The sequence below is a fragment of the Cydia amplana genome, chromosome 26 (genome assembly GCF_948474715.1).
Source record: "Cydia amplana chromosome 26, ilCydAmpl1.1, whole genome shotgun sequence".
Classification (NCBI taxonomy): Eukaryota; Metazoa; Arthropoda; class Insecta; order Lepidoptera; family Tortricidae; genus Cydia; species Cydia amplana.
The window spans coordinates 4,324,427-4,347,028 of NC_086094.1; the positions used below are offsets into that span (position 1 = coordinate 4,324,427).

General features: G+C 40.7%; 1 protein-coding gene across 1 annotated transcript; it reads left to right on the forward strand.

Moving 5' to 3' along the window:
- Positions 1 to 2,631: 2,631 nt before the first annotated feature.
- On the forward strand, positions 2,632 to 22,536 carry LOC134660194 (transmembrane protein 26). The gene is made up of 10 exons (XM_063515920.1): positions 2,632 to 2,910; positions 7,792 to 7,906; positions 8,909 to 9,065; positions 15,042 to 15,219; positions 17,028 to 17,184; positions 17,754 to 17,890; positions 18,465 to 18,563; positions 21,036 to 21,131; positions 21,523 to 21,633; positions 22,403 to 22,536. Exons 1-9 carry the CDS (start codon positions 2,708 to 2,710, stop codon positions 21,596 to 21,598), a joined length of 1,218 nt encoding a protein of 405 aa, XP_063371990.1. The 5' UTR covers positions 2,632 to 2,707; the 3' UTR covers positions 21,599 to 21,633; positions 22,403 to 22,536.
- Positions 22,537 to 22,602: the final 66 nt, after the last annotated feature.

Below are 22,602 nucleotides of genomic sequence, written 5' to 3' on the forward strand. Positions count from 1 at the left end.
GTGTAAACTAGATTGTGTTTCGTTAATTGCATTTACCATGAGATAAGGTATACAACACATTATGTTGTGACTCTAGAGATGTATAAAAAATAGTGGTATTTTGCCCAATCCCATTATAGGAGCTGTAAAACTGCATACCTCCTATGATGGGATAATTTACATAATGATGCTTGCCATGGCGTAATTTCATGTTTAAACAATACAGAAGTATAATGTAGTTACTCGTACGAACTATGTCAGGAGGTCTTCTCGGACTTCGGATAAATTAATATCGTTTTTACAAAATTTTATTTAACTGGCCCTGTTAGTTTGTATACAGGGTGGATTTTCTTTTTGGGTCAGTGAGGGCAGCTACCAGATCCCGTGCTGCGACGAGAAAACGGTCTTAGAAAACCTTCCCTCGATTTCAAATTAATGAAGATTGGCTTTTACAGATTTTGGAAAAAACATACAGGGTGCGAGAAAAAGGTAATTTTTGACAATCTTTTTTTTGATGCCAATCGATCCCATTCCTATTGAGGATCAAAAGCTTTATGGAACTAAAAAAAAATTCCGGCTAGAAAAGCCACAAATCGAGGAAAAGTTTTCCCATACAATTTGTATGAGAATCAAAACATTTATTTTTCACATGCTTTTTTTCTATGCCAATTGATTCCATTCTTATCTAGTATCAATAGTTTCTTTGGGGTCAACTTACGATTATGTACTAAAAAGCCACAAATTAATAAAAACTTTTTCCATAGGTACATTTACTATGGAGAAAATGTGAAATTTAATTTTGACCCAAAAAAACTATTGATACTGGATAGGAATGTAATCGATTGGCATACAAAAATAGCATGTGAAAAATATAAGTTTTCATTTTCATACAAATTGTATTGGAAATGTTTTCCTCGATTTGTGGCTTTGCTAGCCGGAATTTTTTTTTTGTTCCATACAAGCTTTTAATCATCAATAGGAATGGGATCGATTGGCATCAAAAAAAAAGTTTGTCAAAAATTACCTTTTCCTCGCACCCTGTATGTTTTTTCCAAAATCTGTAAATCCCAATCTTCATTAATTTGAAATCGAGGGAAGGTCCTCTAAGACCGTTTTCTCGTAGCAGCACGGGATCTGGTAGCTGCCCTCACTGACCCAAAAAGAAAATCCACCCTGTATTAGTTAGTGTGGTTCAAATCTTGGAAATGGCATTTGAGCCACTTTCGGATTTCCGATTGAGTTGAAATTTTGGATACGTATGCAAATCGGATGACAATGCAATCGGGTGACAAAAATGACTAATAACTAGTTTTTTGCCAAAAACTTATTCCCTATTCCAATATCTTATACTGATAGGGTATGCCCATTATAGGGGGCCCATTACTGGATCCACGTCCATTACCGGGGTTCCATTACTGGAGCTTTGGTGTCCATGACTGGAGAAAAAAAACATACTTTTAATTTATTAATTATGTGGAAACTAACTGCAGTATCTTTGATACAACACGCCTGAAACATGAAAGAAGGATAGGATATTCATCTTTTAACAAGCTAAGCGGTAGAACTTTTACATGTATCAGGGAAATATCACAAATACTCCAAATTTCCTCTTAAATGTCCCATGACTGGTGCCGTTACTATAAATATTTAATAACGTTTATTTGAATTTGTAATGTTTTACCTCGCGTTGGTGTGGTGTACAATCTTGTGTATACCCTTGTGCCTTGAAACCCTCTCAACGCTGAAGATCCCACTTTTCAATTTGGCTTGGATTGGATAAAACTGTTGTTGTTTGAAACCGAACCTTCGACCGAAATATGATTTTTGTGCCGAAAACTGCTGAAATTGAAAACGAAACAAGAATGTTTTTAAATTCCATCAAATGGAAACGTATTAGTCCGATGTTAGTCCGTCATACAGTCAACAGCAGAAGTTGCTAAGCGGGCCGTGTACAAAATGAACTTGACGCGACTTAATTGTTAAGAGAATAAGAGCGTGTCAAGGTAATTTAGAACACCTCCTCCGCTTAGCAACTTGTGCTGCTGACTGTATCATACGCCGTTTTGCAGTCTTTATTGTGTCATCTGAAAGTTCTCTCTGACCCCTTTCAAAACTCGCCTCGGGTCAGAGCTAATACGTACTAAATGGACTCCGACTTAACTTTGCAGTCCACAAACTAAATTACAGACGATTTACAGCTTTATCCCGTTTACCATAAGGAGGATAAATTAGTTTATGAGCTACTAAAATGGCTTTGCAAGTGACACCAATCCCCTTTTCTTGGAAGAACTGTGATTGGCTCTTTTAGGATTTGCGCGCGCAAAAGTCGAATTTTGGAAACGGTTTTCTGCTTAAACACACAGTCCATTGATGCTTCTGTTATGTGAAATTTGGTTGAACACTTATATGACACGCAGTGGATAATAAGTTAATTTATAAAAGGAAACAGGGATGACTAGATACAACTTTCTTTCATTCGGGATGGTATTCGAAACGAGGTGCTCCGTTGCACCTTCAAATTTTATTTTTATACAAATAGTTCCTTAATATTTATAAAAATATAAATATATATCAAATTTATAAGTGCTCTTAATTAGTTGTATCGTTTTCTACATGTTTTTCTATAAAATGAGCCTTAAAAAAAATTAAATTTCGGTATTCGGCCATTTTAAAAAACTTAACTTTTTTATGACCACGGCGTTCGGTCAAACAGCCAATTGTTTTAAAAATGGCGAATGTCGGTAAAGTGCTGGCCACAATAAAAGCTGTTATAACAAGATTAGTGTTCGCCTGCCACGGGATCATAGCTATTTGGCAAGTCACCGTGTCCATGGACGACATCACATATTGGTATTTGGCGTCACCAATTTTGCTGCTCATTTTCGAAGGCGTCTTTACGCTGACTATTAAAGAAAACCAGGAATGGAAATGGTGAGTTTATTTTCATAAATCCATACCGGAAAGTCTTTATTTGTTCTTTGAAATCAGTGTGCAAAGTTGCATAGGTACCTATCCTCTAGGATTGCAGGTTGCGGTGGAGAGAGCATTTAAGTACATAAATTCACGAGAAAAATAAAACAGAATTTACGAAAACGAACAATGGCCTTTAGTTTCCTATTAAAATTACCTATACTTGGTCAACCAGATCTTGACAGTAGAAAAATCGGCAAATTTGAAAAATGTAGGCGCGAAGGGATATCGTCCCTTAGAAAATTTAATTTTTTTACTGACAAGGTTTGGTTGACCAGCTATACTTAGCCATACGTAACAGATAAAAAAAAATAAGTAAAGGCTTCTACATACCTTGCTACAAATGGCATGCGATTGTAGATAATTGCTGGCTAAGTAGGAGCAACGATTCAAATCGAATGCGATTATCGGTGACGTTTTGAGAGGCCACAATGCTAAACCTCAAAGATTACATGGTACATTCTATTCTTTACGAGTTTTACGACCAAGTTGCCTCGACCGACGACCGTACCTCATCAACTCACCCTTCCACTCCCTTTAATACACATGTAGGTATGTAGCGTGCATATTGTATTCCTAAAACAAGTGACTGCAGATACATAAGGTAAACGTACTAGTGCTCGACATGCTAATGCCCGATAGATGACACCCTGCTGTCACCTCTATTGACAATGACTTAAGTTTCAAGATGACATGTACTGGGAACGCGTCGAGCACCAGTACGTTTACCTTAATTAATGTAGGATTAAAAACATCACACGAGTGTTTAATGACTAATTATATAACGGCATTTGTGACGAGGTTGAACAGCAATATTGTCCATACCTAGTTGAACTTTATTGTCACTAAAATAAGGTTTATATATTGTAAGTAACAGCATGATGTCTGAAGTTAGGTCTTTCTTTACGGTGTTGGTGACATTTGAAGGCTTTGTCAATGAGCAGTGAGGGGGAACGTGCATTAATTCGGCGCTATGACACTTAGGTGTTAGAGAGGTGTTTTAACCAACTTTTTATATTTAGACGATGATCTCTTTAGAATCGGACAACGCTAATATTCATAGCGTAGTCAGAGCCTAGCCCTTGTTTACCCATTCAGCGCTAATCACGACCCGTTGTTGTTTTACCTCTACGAAGCATTTTTGCTACATACCAGGAAACCCATGTTATTGGCTACGACCGTAGCTCAACGGTGAACGTTGGTGACCTAGCGGTACAATGCGCGACTCAGTCATGAGTTCGCGGATTCAAACCCCGGCTCGTACCAAAGAGTTATAATATTTAATTCGTTATTTACCAGACGCTTTTCGGTAAAGGAAAACATCGTGAGGGAACCGAACAAATCTTCGAGCAACACCGGCTTCCGACACGTTGCTTGAAGGAACAAATCCCTGTTCAGACTCCTGAATTAAATGTGCACTCGATCCTCCAATACGGTGCGGAGCTGTGGGGCCGCGCTGCCGAATGGGAGCGCGTCTTCCGAATGCAGAAAAGAGCCGTCCGAGCGATTGTGCAGGTAGGACAAAGTACATCTGCAAAACCACACTTTAAGGACCTCCAGATACTCACTCTGCCCTCTGTAGTTATATACCAAGTGGCTGTCTATGTGCGATGCCACCTTAATGAATACGTGAGAGGAGCTGACGTACACGGTCGTAACTTGCGGAATGCCCACAGACTCTTGAGTGTAAAGCATAGGTTAGCCAAGTCAGCGAAACTAACCCACGTGATGGGGCCGACTGTGTACAACCGACTGCCGAGTCATGTCACGAATGCGCCGTCATTAACTAGCTTTAAAATGCCACTGAAACGATGGCTTATCGAGCACACTTTTTATAGCTTTAATGAGTTTATGGAGTACAAAATAAGTACCTAAACTTAGATTTTAATTTAATTTTATATTATGTTATTATGTAAAATGTTACAAATCCTATTTTGTAAATAATTTCTTGTAAATAATATTGTGACATGTAATACGAATTATTATGAATAAATATATGAATATGAATATGAAGTTTCCCTGTTCAGACTCCTGAGGGGTCCTATATAACGCTAGACTAGACGATTCCGACTAAATCACTTGTCCAAATTTTAGGGGTAAATCTAAAGGGGGTGTTTATATTATGAAACTCTAGGTCCATGGGGTCCCAGAGCGCATAAGTTGTTCGCAGAAATCGCGAAGCGTCTGGTTGACGTAACTGGTGACCGAAGAGCTGGCGGCTACCTCGCACATCGTATCAGCATTGCGATACAGCGAGGAAATGTCGCCAGCATCCTTGGTACAATGCCTCAAGGGCCTATTTTAGATTTAAGCTAGTTTTTAATTTCTTTTAGTAATACACTGTATATATCTTGTTTTATGGTTAGTTAAGTAAGTAGGCGAGAGTGACACTGTGAGGGCAAATTTATTCTCATATAGGTATATCCTCCATGTTGGAAGGTCGTATCAATCAATCACGATATAGGTATGTACATATTTCCATGAGGTATACTTACAATATATGGGAGACCGAGCTTATCTCAATAATTAGCGTTTTTTCAGAGATAAGACCTAGCTAGATCGATTTTTCTCCCCTGACCACCCCCAATATAACAAATTTCATCGAAATCGTTAGAGCCGTTTTCGAGATCCCCGAAATATACCTATATATAAATAAATATTACAAGAATTGCTCGTTTAATGGTATTAGAATCAAATATTGTAGAGGTTGATAAATATCGCTAACTAACTATCGTAATAATGCTTAGGTATGTCGTTTCCGTTTCTTGACAGACTAATAGCTTATGACAGCATGCTAATGGTTGCCTGCCCTAGTTTATGCAAGATTGAGATATAGCGGCGCAATTCAACATGTTTTATGATAGCTCGCGATATTCTAAAGCGTTAATTATTTTATCAATTGATACCTATAAAAAGGTCACCTGGTCCAGTCTAATTTGAACTTTGTATTCACAAAATAAAATTTCATTTTGCTTGGCAAGGTGTGACGTATGGGCGACTAGCTATTAGAGGATTTTAAATATTGCGATGCACAATAAAGACTAGGGTGTACAGTGTACACGATAGTTCAAAGCAAATTTCCATTCAGAAATATTCTTGTAGAATTTACGAATTTACAAAGGATATACGTTTTAATAATATTACCTATACATCACATATTAATTAGACAGGCAGAAAAGCCTGTATCTATGTTGACATAGGGTACCTAATGATTCTCCGAGAAACTTTTAGCAGATTATCGATTCGCCGACAACGATTCGCCGAACATCATTTCGCAGAGTCATTTATTTGTAAATGTAACTTTTGGTCGACTAACGTTACGCAAACTCTTGGTTCACATACAGTTCAGTTCGCTTCTGTGTAAATTAGCTGAACTATTATCGGACAATTTCCATTTGGCAGAGTAACTGTTTCGTTTAAGCAATGTTTAGTCGAATAACGTTTCACATTATACATATAATTTTATTTTCGCAACAAAAGGATGATATAAAATATTATCATTTTTTAATTAAATGCGTTAAGTAGGTATACATATGTATATAAAGTAAGTCACGAAGAAATTAGCGAATATGTAGTGAGGCTACAATTGCACTACATCAAATTGGTGGATTTCGGGAGGAAATGCTTGAGTTACTTTAGAAAATATCCAAATCATAATACACATGCCTTTAAAAATTTAGAAGTTCCTCAGAATAAAGATTAAAGAAGAAAATTATTATGGGAATACCTCGAAGGTAACTTACTCAAATCGGACCATGGGTGCCGGAGTAATCGCTGAACATATTACTTAAAGTAAATCATCATCATTATCATCAAAACAATCATCATCATCAGGTACACTTCATCAAAATATTTGAACTCTCACCTTAGTTTATAATTATTTCGATTAAAATTTAGTTCTTTCTTCGCAAGTGTGATGAAAAACATTGTGTGTAACTCCGGGGGTAAAAATATTCTAAGTTCTGCTAGTCAATAATATGCCAAATGAACATTCGACCTATTGTGTTTCGACCAATGGTTTCTCGGGTAATTATGACAGTTACTAAATGATTATTCTACGAATAGTAAATATGCGTATCAATTTTCTGCTTATTGACTACTCTCGCAAACGACTATTATGCGTAATGAGATTCGGCCAATCGTTACTCTGCCAAACAACCCGTCGGCGAATCGTTGTCGGCGAAACAAAAATCGGCGTAATTTTTCTCGGAATATCAATAGGGCACCAACTTTTCCTTGGTTCAGTCGACCTCAAAGATATGTTTACACTTTTGCACCTTACTCCTTTGTAATAAGGCGAAAAATGTAAACATATCTTTGACGTCGACTGTACATACAATGCTAAGTTAGGATCATTCCACGCACAAACACGCATTGAAATAGTGACACGCGTTACTCTTGGGGCCCGTTCAGGCCCGTTTCTCAAAAGCTTGTAACTTGTAATACAAGCGGATGTCATTTTTGACAGCTTTTGTTAGAAAGGAACTTCCACTTGTGTTACAAGTTAGGTACAAGCTTTTGAGAAACGGGCCCCAGGGCCCCTATTCGAGACTGTCAGATTTTGCGTCCACTTCAGTTCAACAGTTGATTGAATCGCATGTTCATCAACTCTGGATAACATTTACTACAACCAATAATTCAACAAAAATCAACTTTGTTTTCTTACTACTTTAAGGTTTATAATGATTTGGTCTGGTTAATTGTCACCTTTAGAACTGTGGATGTGGATTGCTAATGTCAAATTTTGACACAGGATTGTTCCGATTTAACGGGAGTTCAACACGATACGTCAAACGTCGCTTGTTGAATACCCCTCCAGGTTTTCTTCTTGATTGTCCTCAGGTTCTGCCCGTCAGTGTTCATCTACCTGGGCCTGGTGGTGCCTGCCATTTGGCTCCTGGAGTTACATAAGGTGGACGTCAGAGTCAACAATCAGCAAACTCCAAGCAACGAGACTGTGGTGAGCATTCTTTAACGCTGTCACAGAATAAATAATACTAGGTACAGAAGACTCACTCTCTAACAAAACGCGTCTGTTACGATCAGCACAGATATGGACGCTAGGTGGCGACAGCGCCACGCGCGGCTTATGGCTAGCCACCAAAATTGGTGTGGAACGGATGTACTTTTAGCTACCTGTAGCAAAGCGATGAAATAGCGGAGTGAGCCACGCCTGACGCTGCGTCTTACGTAAGGAAACAACTCGCGAATAAATGGGATATATATATATGCCACGATACCTATATGGCTGGTTTTAGTGTCACGCGGACCGTCCGTGCGGATTGCCAAATTGTATGAGAAAGCTGTCTGCGCGGACGGTCGTCCGCGCGGACCTCTCTAAACGCATCCGCACGGACGGTCCGCGTGACACTAAAACCAGCCTATGTCTCTCCGGTTTTAGTGCGACTGACGCTAAGGCCAATGATTTTTTTTGAACACATACTTACGAAAGTTTAAACTGTTTTGTAAGATTTATTTTCATTTCTCAAGCTCTGAAAGAGGGTCAATGTTGTTCCAAAAGGTGTGCAGAAAGTGATACGTTTCTGCACTAAGTAAGAGCTTATTAACATTTCAAGTACGATTTTTTTCATTTTTTTAAGATAACAAGAATGTAAATTTGGTTTTAAATAGATTTATTATACAATTTCCATTCTGATTTTTAACTCCCCATTAGTTCCCATTCCAAAAATAACTATTATTTTACCTATTAATTGTTATTTGAAAGTACCCTCGAGAAACAGTATTAAAAATGTATACTCAGTCATGTTTTTTAAAATCACATGCATTTTAATTTCCTCGTATTCGGAATGAAAAGTAGAGTGTTTAACTCGGGTGAAAGGCATCATGTCAGCCTCTGACTATTGGCGCTCTCACTGCGTTCGAGCACCAAACTACCTCGGCAGCAATGATCCGAGTGCCTTTCACCCCTTGGTTAACAATCTACTATTGTTGTCTCCAGACAATAGGCTTGGGCGTAGCAGCGAAGATCCCGACAGACATGTGGGTGACGCTGATCGAGCAGTTCCTCATGCTGACCCTCATCGTGGGCCGCTGGCTGCTGCCCAAGGGTGACCTGACGAGAGACCAGCTCAGTCAGCTACTGCTCGTGTATATTGGTAAGCATATATGAGAACCCAGACATTCAGTGGTGTAGCTATTAGGCGTGGGGAAGCGGGCGAGGCCCCTTTGGGCACAGTGAAAGAAAAGGGCGTCGCAGATGCGTTTTCGCTAGTGTCCGACCGAAGGTTCGGTTTCGGTTTCGGTTTCGGCCAGTTTCGGCCAAAAAATCATGTTTCGGCTGTAGTTTCGGTTTCGGCCAAAAAACGGCCGAACCTTTCGGCCGGGCCGAAACTTACGAAATGGTACTTCGGACAAAGACCAAAAGTTGGGGAACCTCATTGGTACGAGACGGGGTTTGTACCTTTGGATTGAAAGTCGCACGCTCTTATCGCTAGGCCACCAGCGCTTAAGGAAATACATAATAAGAAAACTATTGTAATAAAAATAAATGTGGATTATTTGTGTAGTAGGTATTACTCGTTAGCGGTTTAGGTATAAATGTTTACACATTGTGATTTAAATTTCAGATACATAAGTCAAAAAAATTAAGACATTAGAACCGTTTAATGGTGATTTTAAGCAGGGCCGGATTAAGCATGTCGGGGTCCCCAGGCAGTGCAAGGTTTTGGGGCCCCCTACAGTTAATTCTGCATACAGCATGTTCTGTTGTTCAGTACAGGGAAATAAGTTTGCGTTTTTAATTTCAATCTCCAGGCGTTGGCCAAGTTTCAGCCCGCCCCATGTCGAACGACGTGTCTTTTTCGCTCTTATTCACTCACTTATTCAGTAATTTTCCTATCTACCTCTAATGGCAAATTTTAAACGAGGCTAAAGGCTACGCTCAACTAGTGCCGCAAATTTGATTTTCTCAATAGTTAATATTTTGCGAGGCTGAACAGCTGACTATTGATTAAAACGAAGAAAAAACCCTTGAAAGTGTCCCCAGTACAGTTTTTCATACGAATACTCGACCTTAGCCTCACTTTTTACCTCAATTTACCATTGGTTTGTGTTCCACATGTCCACTACTTCAGCGCTTAGCCTTTGGCCTCGCTGCGCCATGCTCGGCCTGCGGTCTCGCTTTTTAATACAATGAAAGTTCGCCTCAATGGGGCATTTCGGACTTTTAGGCCCAGGTGAAGATCGGTACCCGGCCTTGCGATATTGTTAACGAAAAATTTCGCGCTCGCTGCGCTCGCGTTTTTGGTTGACCCTGACATGTTAGCTTGACTGGTGAATGAATAGAGTTAGACCAAGAAAATTCTGCAATGATTTTGATAGCATACGCAGTGCAACTAGTGCAAATGTTATTTATACGTCATAATTTCATAGAAGTTTTGACGTTTAAAATAACACTTGCACTGCGTGTATTATCAAAATCGTTGCAGAATTATCTTGGTCTAACTCTAGTAATTTTCATAAAAAAACTGCTCAAGTAACATCAATTTCAAGGACATTGGGTCTTGACAGCCCCATAATATGTGTGTAAAAGCGGTTTTATGACATTTTTTCAACGATTTTAACAAGTCTACAAAAGTTTCGGTTTCGGTTTCGGTTTCGGCCGAAACTAGAGCCAAAGCCGAACATTCGGTTTCGGTTTCGGTTTCGGCAAAAAAACATGTTTCGGTCGGACACTAGTTTTCGCCCAAGGCTAGATTAGTTCACGCTACCACAGATGAATATACTTGCTCAAGCAGATCATGTCAGTAGAAAAAGGCGGCAATTTTGAAAAATGTAGGCGCGAAGGGATAATAGTCCCATTGAAAATTTGAATTTCGTGCCTTTTTTAGGGTTCCGTAGCCAAATGGCAAAAAACGGAACCCTTATAGATTCGTCATGTCTGTCTGTCTGTCTGTCTGTCCGTCTGTCCGTCTGTCTGTCCGTCCGTATGTCACAGCCACTTTTCTCCGAAACTATAAGAACTATACTGTTGAAACTTGGTAAGTAGATGTATTCTGTGAACCGCATTAAGATTTTTACACAAAAATAGAAAAAAATCAATAAATTTTTGGGGTTCCCCATACTTCGAACTGAAACTCAAAAATTTTTTTTTCATCAAACCCATACGTGTGGGGTCTATCTATGGATAGGTCTTCAAAAATGATTTTGAGGTTTCTAATATCATTTTTTTCTAAACTGAATAGTTTGCGCGAGAGACACTTCCAAAGTGGTAAAATGTGTGTCCCCCCCCCTGTAACTTCTAAAATAAGAGAATGATAAAACTAAAAAAAATATATGATGTACATTACCATGTAAACTTCCACCGAAAATTGGTTTGAACGAGATCTAGTAAGCAGTTTTTTTTTATACGCCACAAATCGCCTAAATACGGAACCCTTCATGGGCGAGTCCGACTCGCACTTGGCCGCTTTTTTACTGACAAGATTTGCTTGCCCAGCTATAGTTACGCTACGCCACAGCAGACAGATTGCTCGTAGAAGGAATGGTCTCTGTTCTTAGCGGAGTTTTGCAGGGAAGACTCCAAAGCGGAGTAACGATTTGGTTTATTTTAGACTTTAGACTGCAGGGAAACGGTCAACGGATAAGAGCAACGCATATTCAAATATTTTCGGGAAAGTTTCAGTGAAAAAGGCGACGGACGCTTTTGTCTAAAAGTTGCACTAATTTTACAGAATATAGCATGAATAGTAGTTCTTCTTCTTCTTCTTCTTGTTAGGGGCTATATAAGGCTCCAAAGCCTATGTATCACTGCGACCATCGCTGATCTATTGTGATCGCCACCTACTACAACTCTCGATCCAAACATGCAACTTCAAATAGCTGCAGGATCTTTTTGAACTCGAGAGACTTTACCTCCTCCGGGCGCAATATGTGCCCGCCCAGGATTAAGTCACGAGTACGCATTAGGCAAGGGCACTCTGTGAGGATGTGCAAGGGCGTCTCCTCTGCCTCCATACAGAGTCTGCACCGCCCCATGTCACGTTTCCCCATGGTGTGCATGTGCTTATTTAGGCAACAGTGCCCAGTAAGCACCCTTACCAAGTTGCGCAGTTGGTTCCTAGACAGCGCTAAGGCGTTCGAGGACGCCTTTTTGCTGAAGGCCTTGATAAGCGCTTTGGAATGGTTCAAACCTGTTGTTTCCCTCCAGAGTTGAATTGTTGTGTATTGACAGTAGGTCTTTAGGGTGAGCCGCGTTAGGCTTTTGGGGATACCACAAAACGGCTCAGGACTGTAGTTTATCCCTTTAGCCCCTGCTCGCGCGAGCTCGTCGGCCTTTTCATTTCCTACGATACCCGCATGCCCTGGGACCCAACGTAGAACAACTTTGTTCCTGGCTCCAAGGTTGTTCAATAGTTGCCTGCAGTTCTCAACCAGCCTCGATGTGGTGACATCAGAGGTTAGGGCTAAGAGTGCCGCCTGGCTATCCGAATGGATATAGATTGTGTGATTACCGTAGTTGCTTTGCAGATTGATTGACGCACATTCTAGGATGGCGTATACCTCCGCCTGGAATATAGAGCAAAAACGTCCTAGGTTTAAGCTGATGCTTTTCCTAGGCGCTTCACCGTATACTCCGCAGCCTACTTCAGATCCGGATTTGGAGCCATCAGTGTACCACCTTAGGCTTCCTTCTTTCCACTTAATTTGACTGTTTGACCAGTCCTCCCTTTTGGGGAGTTCCACTGAGTAATGTTTGAGTGGACAAAATTTGGGTGCCATAGTGTCGGATGGCATCCCAAGAACAGGGATATCATACACTGATTCCTTAAACAGTCTCAGAGTTTTCGATAACCAATTACCTCTCCTCGCGCCCGCTATTCTAAGCATACTAGATTTCGCCTCCAACTCCAGATGCAGGTGAAGGGGCGGTAGATTTAGTATGGCCTCTAGGGCTGCCGTCGGGGAGGATGACATGGCTCCAGTGACGATGACACAGGCAGTTCTTTGCAGGCTGCCAAGCTTCGTCACTGTTACCTTCTGCGTCGTTTTCCTGTACCATGCTACAGAGGCGTAAGACACTATCGGCCTCACTATAGATGTGTACAGCCATAAGGCAATTTTGGGTTTTAGACCCCATCGGTTGCCTGCTAAACGACAGCATATTGCCAAGGCTGATCTAGCCTTTTGTATAATTCCGTCCACATGCTTGTTCCAGGTCAGTTTCTGGTCCAGTGTTACCCCCAGATATTTGACCTCTGTTGAGAACGGAATACTTTTACCATTCATGACAAGCGGTTTGAGTTTGTCTATTTTCCGCTTGTTCGTGAATGGAACTATAATTGTCTTATCTGCGTTGATAGACAATTCATTCTCTCCACACCATGTATTTATGGTGTTGAGAGCCCTCTGCATAAGGTCTGATAAAGTACTTTGGCAGTTGCCCCTCACCGTCACAACAAGGTCGTCAGCGTACCCCTGTGTGTCGATTCGGAGCTCCGCCATCTTGTGCAGAAGTCCATCCACCGCAAGAGTCCAGAGCAGGGGAGATAAGACACCCCCCTGCGGGCAGCCTCTCACAGTGGCCACTTCGAGTGTGGTGTTAAGCAAGTCCAGCCTAACCATTCTGCTTGAGAGCATGCTTTGCACCCAGCGGATAGTGGTGGAGTCCACCTCTTTGGCCCTAAGACCTTCCACCAGTGTCCGAATGGGTGTATTATCAAAAGCGCCCTCAATATCTAAGAAGGCCGATAGGGCTATTTCCTTGTCTTCCAAAGCCCTTTCCACTCTGTCAACCAGCTCCAGCAAGGCAGTCTCTGTAGATCTGCCCCTACGGTAAGCATGTTGGCTGTCGTGTATGGGTTTACTCAGAAGACAGCTCTCCCTGATGTACCTATCAATTAACTTTTCCAAGGTCTTAAGGAGGAACGAGGAGAGGCTGATGGGTCTGAAGGACTTGGCTAACGCGTAATCCTTCCTCCCAGCCTTCGGTATAACTAATACCTTGACCTTGTTCCACTGTTCTGGTAGATGTCCCCAGGCATAGCTAGCTCTGAAGATTCTAACCAAATGCGGGATTAGGACTTCAGCTCCTCGCTGCATTAGCACAGGGCTTACTCCGTCCAGACCGCACGTCTTGTAGGGTTTAAACGAGCTTATGGCCCACCTCACTATCCCGGGTCTTATGACGAGGGCAGCCTGCCTCCAGTCCTCCGGGCAGGGCCTATGCAGGCCTCTGACCACCTGGGCCTCGTGTGACTGTCCTGCCCCTGGAAAGTGAGTTTCAGCTAAGAGCTCCAGAGTCTCCGTCTCACTAGCAGTGAAGGAGCCATCATGCCTCCTGAGAAGGCCCACTTGATTACTTCTAGCTTTGGAGAGTATCCTGTGAAGTCTCGCTCCTTGAGGCGTATTTTCAATGTCCTCGCAAAACCTCCTCCATGACGCTCTCTTAGCTTTCCTAATCTCTTTACTGTATTCATTTAGGGCTTTCCGATAGACCTCCCACTCATCTGTCCTCTTAGCCCTATTGAATAACTTGCGTGCTTTGGCCCTGAGCCTCCTGAGGTTGGAGTTCCACCATGGGACCACACGTTTAGTTGATTTGACCTTGGGAGCACAGTTTTCTTCAAAGGCACTTACAATGCCATTTGAGACCACCTCTACCGCAAGTTCTAAACTCTCCCTCGTTTTTATCACCTTCGCTGCGGATTCCAGATTACGTTCTAGGCTGCTCCTGTAGCCCTCCCAGTCCGTCCTCCGGGGATCCCTGAAGGTGACCGTTTGAACACTGAGAGAAAAACATATATTAAAACAGATGTGCTTATGATCTGACAGCGATTCCACATCACTTACCCTCATACCTCATTACCTTAATAGTAGTTAGGTATGACCTTTTGTTTATAATAGTTTTCCTTAACAAATTCAAGTACTTATTCACTATCATAATCTAGAAATTATACCGATTAATTTGAGGTCAATTTTATACGCTCCTGTTTGTTCTGAACCGAATTGCTTAATAACATCGACGGTTTTCTTCAGAAATGCAGACGCGAAGGGTCGATTTTCCTTAGAAATTTTGAAGACGCCTTTTTCCACTGAGAAATTGCTATGTTATCAGTAATTTCTACCACCAGGAACAGCGGCCGACATCATAGAATTCTTCGACTCCTTCAAAGACGAGAAGGTCGCATCGGAGAAGGTGCTGGTGCTCCTGACCCTGGCCATCTGGTCGTGGTCGCTGGTGCAGTTCACTGTGGTCCTGACTGCGACCAAAAGTCGCAAGTCGCGCGGCACCGCTAATAGGTCCGACATGTACGTAATGGCACGCCGCCACGCCACACACACAAGCGCGGAGCGGAGGTTTTTGAAAACGCCTTTGGGTAAAAAAAAAAGTTTTTCAAGAAAAATGTCTATGACACTATTTCGCTTTGGCTAAAAGGATTTTCAGGGGGTCTACCGCGAAAACCGAAATTCGCAAATTGCGGGGATCTTTCTCTTTTACAAGTGACAGAGAAAGATGCCCGCAATTTGCGAAATTCGATTCTCGCGGTTATAACCCGGTATTCAGACAATAGTTGTTAAAAACGCGCCTCTTGTCAAAATCTTTACTCCGTCGCTAAAAACAAGATGAAATTCACACTGAATATCTTCACAAAGGTACTTATTTATCATTAAGTAGAGGTATTTTGATTACAACAAACCGTTAGGTATTATTTTGAAACCGAGCTTTGCTACGAAAAAGGTAGACAGACACAGAACGTAATATAATTATATTAATCATTGTTAAGTTATGTAGACATACTTTTATGCTACAATCAAAAGTAGGTGGCCGTATTTTTTTAAACAACAATCCAACATTTGATTTAGGAAAATACCTAAATAAAATCATTAGGTATTTTTTGTGGAAATACCCATAACCTTAGCCCATAACCTTTTTGTTGTTATATATGGAAAGTGTTGAATTTCATCTATTATGTAGCTTATTACAGCTAGCCAGTAAATACACACTTTGTTCAACTTAAATCTTTGGCTTCTCTACGATTTTTACTTTAACCCTCTCGACGCCAAGGACGTCTAATGACGTCACGGGTTTGTCACACATTTTTCTCTTTTTAGGTAAGTACGGCCAGCTACAGAGATAACTGACACCCTGAGGGCCTACCGCGAACCACGTTCGACGTGTTACCTCCCTGTCACACTTACGTACGAATTTACAAGTGCGACAGAGAGGAAACACGTCGAACGTGGTTCGCGGTAGGCCCGCTATATAGAAATTTGTTGTCAGGGGGGCCAAATATCTCTGTAGCAGTACGTACAACCTCTGAGGCATCTTAGGGTGTAGCCTGTAAATAAATAATAGGCATCAATCATCATCATTGTATCAAAAATATTGTTGTGATGTTTTTCACACCCCCACCCCCATGCTCCCATGATCAAAATACCGGGATAATGTGAGGAAGATGATGATGATGATGATGATTTTTCACACAAAAATAACGTAAAAATCGTAGAGGTCATTCACACTGCACTTTTATTATCACTTACCGCTTTTCTGCACATTTTGAATATCTTGTAGCACAATTTACGAGTAAGTGCACCATTTTTCTTTTAGGGTGCAAATATGACTTTATATACACAAATAACAAAAACTTACGTTTTATACTTACGTACGTTATTTATGTTGTTTTCAGTTCAGCTAAAGGGAGCCACTTTTTCATATATAATCGTCAAAGTGGCACTTTCGTTCGCCTTTTATTTCAGTTAAAGTATAAATAGGTACCTACATTTTAACATATTTTTTGACCTTAAATCTAAGTGTTTATATGTTATTATGATCATAATGTAGGTCAAATGATTCATTCACTCAAAACGTATTTAGGTCATATACTTATTACAACATTCGATGTTACCTAGTTTTGTAGTACAAGCATTTCTTTACAAAGCAAAATGATTATTGCAGTTAAATGATTTCGCAGCACATAACAACAATAACAAGAGTAAATGTATAATTTCTATTTTGTGTTTGTGCTCATGAATAAATCATTTCTATTTTATTCTAATTCCCGGTATACATACATATCGGGGCTCAATACGAGTATGTGCCTCATGATCTTGTACAGGAACAGCAGAGCGTGCTGCTGTTCAATCGAGGTGTGCGCCATCATGATGAACATCGCCCTCCAGGACGCCCCGTTCCTGGCCTTCAGACTCCTCATCATCGCGCACTACAAGATCATCAACTATATGAACATCTTCTTCACCTGTAAGAATACCCTGGTAATGTATAAACTTCCATCCATTCTTCCATCTGAATCTCATCATCATATCGGCCTTATATCGCCCACTGCTGAGCATAGGCCTCTCTTCGAGAACGCCACTTATCCCGGTCCTGAGCCAATCTCATCCAGTAGTGACCCGCAATCTTCCGAATGTCGTCCACCCAACGAGCCAACGGACGCCACGCACTCCTTCCGTTTGAAAGCGGCCACCGTTAACATTTTGGCCCACCTGCCATCACTCTGCCTAGCAACATGGCGCCCAGCTCCATTTATTTATTTATTTATGTTAGGAGAACCAACAGCTATAAATAGGTGCGGCGTCGTATCTCTACATTCCTGGACCCGTGTAATATAAACACTAGAAAATCGGCTTGACATGAAGTCACAGTTTTGTTTTAACTAGGTAGAGGTACAGTCAGCAGAAATAGTTGCTAAGCGGGTAAGGTGTTCAAAATGATCTTGACGCGACTTTATTGTTAAAAGAGTATAAGAGTGTGTCAAGGTAATTTTGAACACTGTACTCTCTGTACCTCTATCTGTCAACTCTGTGCGTGTTGTCCCTGACAGGTAATACTTCTTCAAATCTACCGTCTATACGTCCTACACCTGGAAACGTCAGACGACGGTGGCTCCTTCTATCGGAAGCCAAAACACAAAGAACACAAGAAGAAGGAACACCGGAAACACAGGGACAGGGAACACAAGTAAGTTGGTAAACTTAACAAAGGTAGGGTAAACTACCCAAGAAGTGACCTATAAAGTAGATACAGAGAGTACCTAGACATCTATTTTGTGGTGTGGCCTAAAAAATTAAAGACAATAATATTTGAAAGCGCTCACGGGAATATTTAAAATGTATGCATTCAATTTATGTAAAAAAAATTTTTTCGAAAAAAAAAAAAGGTAAAAACAATTAAATTGTATCGCGGTAGACCGTTTGTGTAATTAAATATGTGTACAAAACGCGAGAGTTTAAAGGACTAACAAAAACACTTTTAAAAAGTAAGTATTAATTAATATTCTTGGATTGGAGGTAGGTACAAATCCCCGGAAATGTGCAAATGCTATGTGCAAAATTCCTTTTCGTCAATAGGTAAATAAAATATAACGGAGAGTTTCCTATCATAAATCAATGTACTATGATTTTTACCACTCTCTGACTTACTAAATCTTACTAAATTAGTAAATGTACCTACTTAGTTCTAACTATAAATATATACGTATTAATAGGGTACGTACATGTATTGCGCGTATTTTAATGTACCTATTATATTGCAGAAAGCATCATAAGTCGAAGCATAATAAGCACGAAGGCGAGACGTCTATATCCGTCATCACAGACAGGCGGCAGGAAAGGGTTGAGGGCGGGCGGATCCGGTAAGTGGACACTAGCTTATAGAGTTACGGTCTGCAACGATTTTGATAGCACACACAGTGCAAGTGTTATTTATACGTCATAATACTCATAATCACTATCACTAAAACCTTATGAAACAAAGTCCCTCGCCGCGTCTGTCTGTTTGTATGTTCGAGTGTTCGCGATAAACTCAAAAAGTACTGAACGGATTTTCAGGCGGTTTCCACCTATTAATTTAATAGAGTGATTCTTGAGGAAGATTTGTTAACCCGTGCGAAACTGGAGCGGGTCGCAAGTTTCATGTAAGTTTGACGTTTAAAATAAAACTTGCCCTGCGTGTGCTTGCAACAACGTTGCAGACTTGTCTTGGTCTGACTCTATACAACTAGCTTACTGCAAGTGACTGACTGTGTAGAATTAGTGTTTCCCTATCCCACTTTCTATTAAATTAAACCTGATATTAGTACTTACACTTGCATAGTTAGTTAATAGTTCCGTGATGAAAATCATGTCCTTTGCCGGGACCGGGAGTCAAATTATCTCAATATCAAATTTGATCTAAATGAGTCCAGCGTGTGCCCACTTTTCGGACCACCCTCATGGTTCAATTTTGGAATCATTCGCTCGCTCTGGTATCAATATTAGCACGAGAGGTTAAACAACAACTTTGTCCCATACTTACTTACCATTGTTTACTTTCGTATAATTTTTCATTTTATCGCCGTGACTTAAGTTGGAATCAGCGGGCATCGCAATTTGTATGTATGTTGAAAGATGGGGTCGATAGTCACCTTGACACCGCGTCCCGGGCGCTAGTGCAGGCCTACCGGGCCTACGTAGATATCGATAAGTTACCGGGTGAACATTTTTACAAGCTTTTATTTAGCTTGCCCTGTTTGTATTTTTTTTGTTTGTATCATGCAAGCTAAATTAGACCCACTTCCCGTTACCTATGCATTATTATTAATGGCGCCATCGAGCCTGTTGAAAAAAAGTACCGTCAGCTATTAAAGCTTGCATCAAAAAATTCAAAAATATATATTTCTAATTTTTATTAGCTTAGTTCCGCAATATATAAGTAATTTATGCATTCAATTTATGTAATTATTTATATTAAGCATTAATTAGCTCAGTGAGTCTCTAGACTAGAACCCAATTCTACGACAATCGGGTTACGACAGTGCCTAGAGATAGGTACTTTACAGTGAATCTGCTGACGCCGAATGATATTATGCAATATTAAATACATTTAGGTAAGCCTTTAAGGCTACAAAATGCGCACTGCAATAAATATTTGTTTATTTTTCTACATATTTATTAATTGTACTAACATGAACCGCAGTGGTGTTTCTGCTTTCTAAGTTTTAACGAAGATTTCTTCGCAAAAAACTAACAAGTTATAATTCCGTGACCGCTAAACACTCATGCACTGTTAGTGCTTGAAAATGCAGACCTATTAGGCTCTCCAAAACATGTCGCGCGAGTGACTAAAATCACGTGAGTGCAACCTTAAACTTATCTTAATGTTAGTATGTCTCACGAAAGTTTAAATTCGATGAAAGTATCGACTTTTCCCCTTCCCTACAGCTCATAGGGTGCGGTACAATAGCATAACCCCCTCCTTTTAACGGACGGCCAACACTGCCAACAGCCTAAATTAAGCCCAAACAAACAACAATAGGTCGGGATTCGACCGCCATGTGGACAGTCGCAAGGTGATATCGTGAAATGAATCAACTAAAGTACTTACGAGTCCGTCTAACTAATTAAACTACTAGACCCGCCTCGGCTTCGCACGGGTTACACAAAACCGTAACAAAATATACACCTAAATCTTCCTCAAGAATCACTCTATTAATAGGTGAAAACCGCGTGAAAATCCATTCAGTAGTTTCTAGGGTTCCGTACCCAAAGGGTAAAAACGGGACCCTATTACTACTATGGCTCCGCTGTCCGTCTGTCTGTCTGTCACCAGGCTGTATCTCATGAACCGTGATAGTTAGACGTTGAAATTTTCACAGGTGATGTATTTCTGTTGCCGCTATATATAACAGATATTAAAAACCGGCCAAGTGCGAGTTGGACTCGCGTACGAAGGGTTCCGCCATTTACCAGTTGCTTTTCGGTGAAGGAAAACATCGTGAACAAACCGGACTAATCCCAATTAGGCCTAGTTTCCCCTCTGGGTTGGAAGGTCAGATGGCAGTCGTTTTCGTAAAAACTATATAGAGCTTACGTCAATTCTTTGGATTAAGTAGTTGTCAAGCGGACTCCCATGAGCCGTGGCAAAATACCCGGATAACGCGAGGAAGTAGATTTGTGACGTTATCTATGAAAAGGGACCTTATTGTCGATGGCGGTTACGCCATTATTAACGATGCTCCGATATAAATACAATGCCGCGCGACGCTGTGCGGCGTAAGCGCCATCGACAAGGTCCCTTTTTATAGATAATGCCCCATTTGTATTTTATAGTTCAATTTTTGTTACAGAGCCATAATTTTGACCAACAACGACGAGATTGAGGAGTTGGAGCTCAGCAGGCTGTTCAAGGACCAGGTCGGGCTGGAGAATGAGAAGAAACGAGGGTAAGACGAGCCTTAACCGTTTGACCGCCCCAGTTGGCCATCGCTGACAAAGGTTCAGTATAAAATGAAAGCCACCCCACACTAGCGTCACCCGAGCGTCGGCGTCTAGTCAACTCTATGGCTGCCGCTCGACGCAACGTTGGCGCAACTGCGCAGCGACGCCATTTTCTATAGCGCTGACTAGACACCGACGCTCAAATGACGCTAGTGTGGGGTGGCACTTAACAGAAATTCGTGAAGATTTAAGCCATAAATATATTTTAAGCAACACAGAGCAAATTCAGATTCATATTTATTCTATGCGCCTTTAGTAATAAGTACTTAGTTACTTTTAATTTTTTGTACTTTTGGCCTTACATTTTTATATTGTAAATAAAAATAAAAATTACAGCAAAAAGAAGCAAAAGTCGGAGTCAGAAGAGTCCCTGAACAATGTCCACCACACGACTGATGACTCCGGTATTTGACACCAGAGGCGACGCGACAGCCCGCGAAGACACAGGTACCAGTCTTTGACACCCTATTACTGATCAATGTCCACCACACGGAGAATGATCCCGGTATTTGACACCTCGCGGCGAGATAGACTACCCGTCCCTCTTTTATTAATATAGTTAGAAAAAGACGGGTAGTCTATCTCGCCGCGAGATACTGTCGCGCCAGTCATGTGTGCTAACCCGGCAGAGGCACGAATTTCCATCGACGCGATTTGACGTCTTTGGCGCCACAGAAAAATAAAAAGCTACGCGGGCATTAGTAATATAGCTCATGTCTTAATAGTAGTTTATGCAACAGTGATATAATAAGGGTTCTTAAAATTCAAGGGTCGAAGTTACAAAACGAGACGTAGTCGAGTTTTGTAAAAAAAGACCCGAGAATTTTAAGAACCAATTATGAGCTGTTGCATACATTACTTTTTCTATGACAGCTGCAGCAAAAAAAAAAAAAAAAAAAAAAAGAGTTATTATTAAAAAAAAAGAGTTATTATTAAAAAAAAAAGAGTTATTATTTAAAAAAAATTGAGTTATTATTTAAAAAAAAAAAGAGTTATTATTGTAAATGAAAACATACCTCTTTCAATCAAGATGATCGGAACTTGTATCTTTAAAAAAAATAAAGCAGTTGTATTATACTCATAAGATGACTGCTAGCAGTCATCTTATGAGCCTATAGACAAATCATTCAAATGACATTGCTTTAGATATCACTGTCAGTCATTTAATTGACACATTTAAGTGCTGGAGTAGAAAAACTTGTTTAAATTTTGACAGGCATGAAAAGAAAGAGAAGAAATGCAAGAAAAAGCACGTCTCCAGCGACAGTAGTGACAGTTCCAGCTGAACATATGACCGTAGCTTCTGGGTTTCCATTTTGACAGATCGACTTGGCGTGTGACGCCATGGGCGCTTTTGACAGTTGGTAATTGTACCTTCTTGATAGGTACCGGCAGGAATTTGTGATTAACAAATTG

Bases quoted from the DNA above. Each gene is read 5' to 3' on its own strand.
- LOC134660194 (XM_063515920.1), top strand. From the start codon at position 2,708: ATGGCGAATGTCGGTAAAGTGCTGGCCACAATAAAAGCTGTTATAACA. The intron at 7,907-8,908 runs GTGGTGAGCATT...TGTTGTCTCCAG, and splicing joins AAACTCCAAGCAACGAGACT to ACAATAGGCTTGGGCGTAGC. The intron at 21,132-21,522 runs GTAAGACGAGCC...TAAAAATTACAG, and splicing joins GAGAATGAGAAGAAACGAGG to CAAAAAGAAGCAAAAGTCGG.